The 2,454-nt window shown below is 48.0% G+C and overlaps 1 protein-coding gene across 1 annotated transcript; it reads right to left on the reverse strand.

Moving 5' to 3' along the window:
• Positions 1 to 325: 325 nt before the first annotated feature.
• Positions 326 to 2,025, reverse strand: LOC111597617 (thioredoxin reductase 2, mitochondrial). Its single transcript, XM_023312416.2, has one exon. The coding sequence runs from the start codon at positions 1,944 to 1,946 to the stop codon at positions 399 to 401; it is 1,548 nt and encodes a 515-aa protein (XP_023168184.2). The 5' UTR covers positions 1,947 to 2,025; the 3' UTR covers positions 326 to 398.
• Between the last annotated feature and the right edge of the window lie 429 nt (positions 2,026 to 2,454).

A 2,454-nucleotide genomic window follows, 5' to 3' on the forward strand; every position in this document is an offset into this window, starting at 1 on the left:
TTGTTGTTGTTGTTGTTGTGGTATGTGAATGGCAGGCCTAGAAAAACATGGCATACTTTGCGGCGCCAGCAGCTAGATTGCACGCCAAGGATTGTGGGTCAGAGATACTCGTGCAACGAGCGGAAACCGAAGGAGGCAAAAAAACCTTGTACAGCTGGCCCTTCTTAGGGCACTTCTGAGTTTTTTTCAGCGTGAACTTCATAAATTACGACGTCATATGCCAAAAATAGTCGCACAACGGAATCTCATCGTCATTTATATTGAAACGTCAAATCAACGGGACGTGTGAGTTTTCTTCTCGTGCCAGAGTCTGTTTCGCATAGAAATGTTGCAGCTTAAGGCCAATGGGACACAATTCCTAGTTAGAGTTATGTATTTCAAAAACTAAAATAGACCACTTAACTACAACACGAAGCCGGCGTTGGATCCACACCAGAACGTTTTGTGATCGAGAGTCGAGTAAACTCTTCTGCAGTTGTGGGATGTATGCCAACAGTGTTTAGCAACGTCTTAACAGTGAGTCCCGACTTCAAAGCAGCGGCAAAGCCTTGAATAACCTCGCCAGCCACGGGCCCTATGTAGTGTAAGCCGAGAATCTTCTGGTCGCCGGACACCTCAGCCACAGCCTTGAGGTAGCAATGACGAACGCTCTTCTGTGGTATGAAAAACTCGGTGGGCTTGTAATACCCATGGAACACCTCGATATTCTCAGCACCGAGCCTCTCAATAGCCATCTCCTCGGACATGCCAACACAAGAATACTCCAGCGGGGTAAACACAGTGGTTGCCACATCGGTGTAGTCCATTAGCTGTGTCGAGCCAGCGAAGAGACGTCGTGCCAGCAGGCGGCCGGAGAGAATAGCCACTGGAGTCAGCTCTGGTCGGCCATAGATGATGTCGCCCACAGCAAAGATATGAGGCACACTAGTGGCCTCCGTGTGATCGGCTATGATTTTGTCGTTGTGGGTCTGTACACCAGCTGCGCCAAGATTGAGATCTTCGATTAGACCTTTCCGTCCAATTGCCCACAGGACCGTGTCGAAGACATCGCTACCATCCGTGTTGGTAGTCGTGTTATGATACTTAACAAGGAGTTTGCCATCCGTGTTGCGCTCTACCTCCTTGGGGATGGTAGTGTTTAAAAAGGTGATGCCACGCTCCGTCATCATAGCTGCCAGAAACTCGGACATTTGACGATCGAAGCCACGCAGTACGATTGAGCGCACCATGACTGTGGGATCATAGCCGAGACCCTTTAAGAAGCAGGCGCATTCGAGGCCCACATAGCCAGCACCCACGACTAAAGTACGGCCTGGCTCCTTCTCGTAGCTAAATATATCGTCGCTGGTGATGCCGTGCTCGATGGCACCCTTTATTGGAGGATATCGCGGACGTCCACCTACTGCTACCACCACGTACTTAGCAGTCAGCTGCTTCTTCTCTCCGTGCTTTTCTTTATATTCTATTGTATGGGGATCTACAAAGCTGCCTATGGAGTTCACATACTCCACGTTCTTGTCGCGCAAGTCCACGCGGGTCACCCAATTGACGGACTTGATGTGATTCTGCACAACCTTAATTAGCTTCTTCCAATCGGGCTTGATGTCGCGATCGTTGACATTCCAGCCATATGCAACGGCCTCGTGCACGGCTTCCCCCAGCAGCGAGGCCTGGTGCATCAGTTTCTTGGGTATACAGCCCACATTCACACAGGTGCCACCTACGCCCCACTTAGTGCCCGCTGGCGTCGGCTTAACAAAATCAAAACACAGAACACGTGCGCCAAATTCTACGGCCTCTTTGGCGCAGGCCAGTCCGGCAGAGCCACCGCCCAGAACCACTAAATCGTAGTCGAACTTGCCTGCGCTTCTCACCGAGCTTGCAAACCGCACAAGAAGAACAGAACGTGATGCACCCGAGCTTCGTAGTGCCTTCAGCAACATCATTTCTCCTCTGTATATGAGTCCGTATTTATTAATAGTAAAACTTGACAATTTGTAGCAATCAAGCTTGGTAGCTGCCAACTTGACTAGTATGATTCAAACTGGCTAAACAATCAAAACGCGCTGCCAACTTGATAAGGATCAATTGAATCTGATTAATACAAAACTGTGAAATCTACAGACTATTTGTTAGTCAGATATGTTAGAGCTCAGATTTGGTGCAAGCTTAATTTTTGCATATTAACGTAACTTATAAAATAGTAGCTTCGACTATTTCCTCTCGTTCTAATCGATAGACGCGTTAGTCACTGACCCGACTCAAATTGAGTTGGTCTGTGGGTCTCCGTGTGGTCTGTGTTAGTGACGTCCACATTTAATTTTCAGAATGATTTATATAATTTGGCCTTGGAGCAGTGTCAGATATCGGCCAAAATAAAGAGAAATTCGTTCGACTTAAAGTGTTGGCATTGCGCATGTTTGTCCTGAACATTTCAGCTCACTCGACACCTTT

Source organism: Drosophila hydei, unplaced genomic scaffold, assembly GCF_003285905.1.
Source record: "Drosophila hydei strain 15085-1641.00,03,60 unplaced genomic scaffold, DhydRS2 tig00000001-arrow-pilon, whole genome shotgun sequence".
NCBI classification, from domain to species: domain Eukaryota; kingdom Metazoa; phylum Arthropoda; class Insecta; order Diptera; family Drosophilidae; genus Drosophila; species Drosophila hydei.

Excerpts from the sequence above, each read along its gene's own strand:
- LOC111597617 (XM_023312416.2), bottom strand. The coding sequence starts at position 1,946 with ATGATGTTGCTGAAGGCACTACGAAGCTCGGGTGCATCACGTTCTGTT.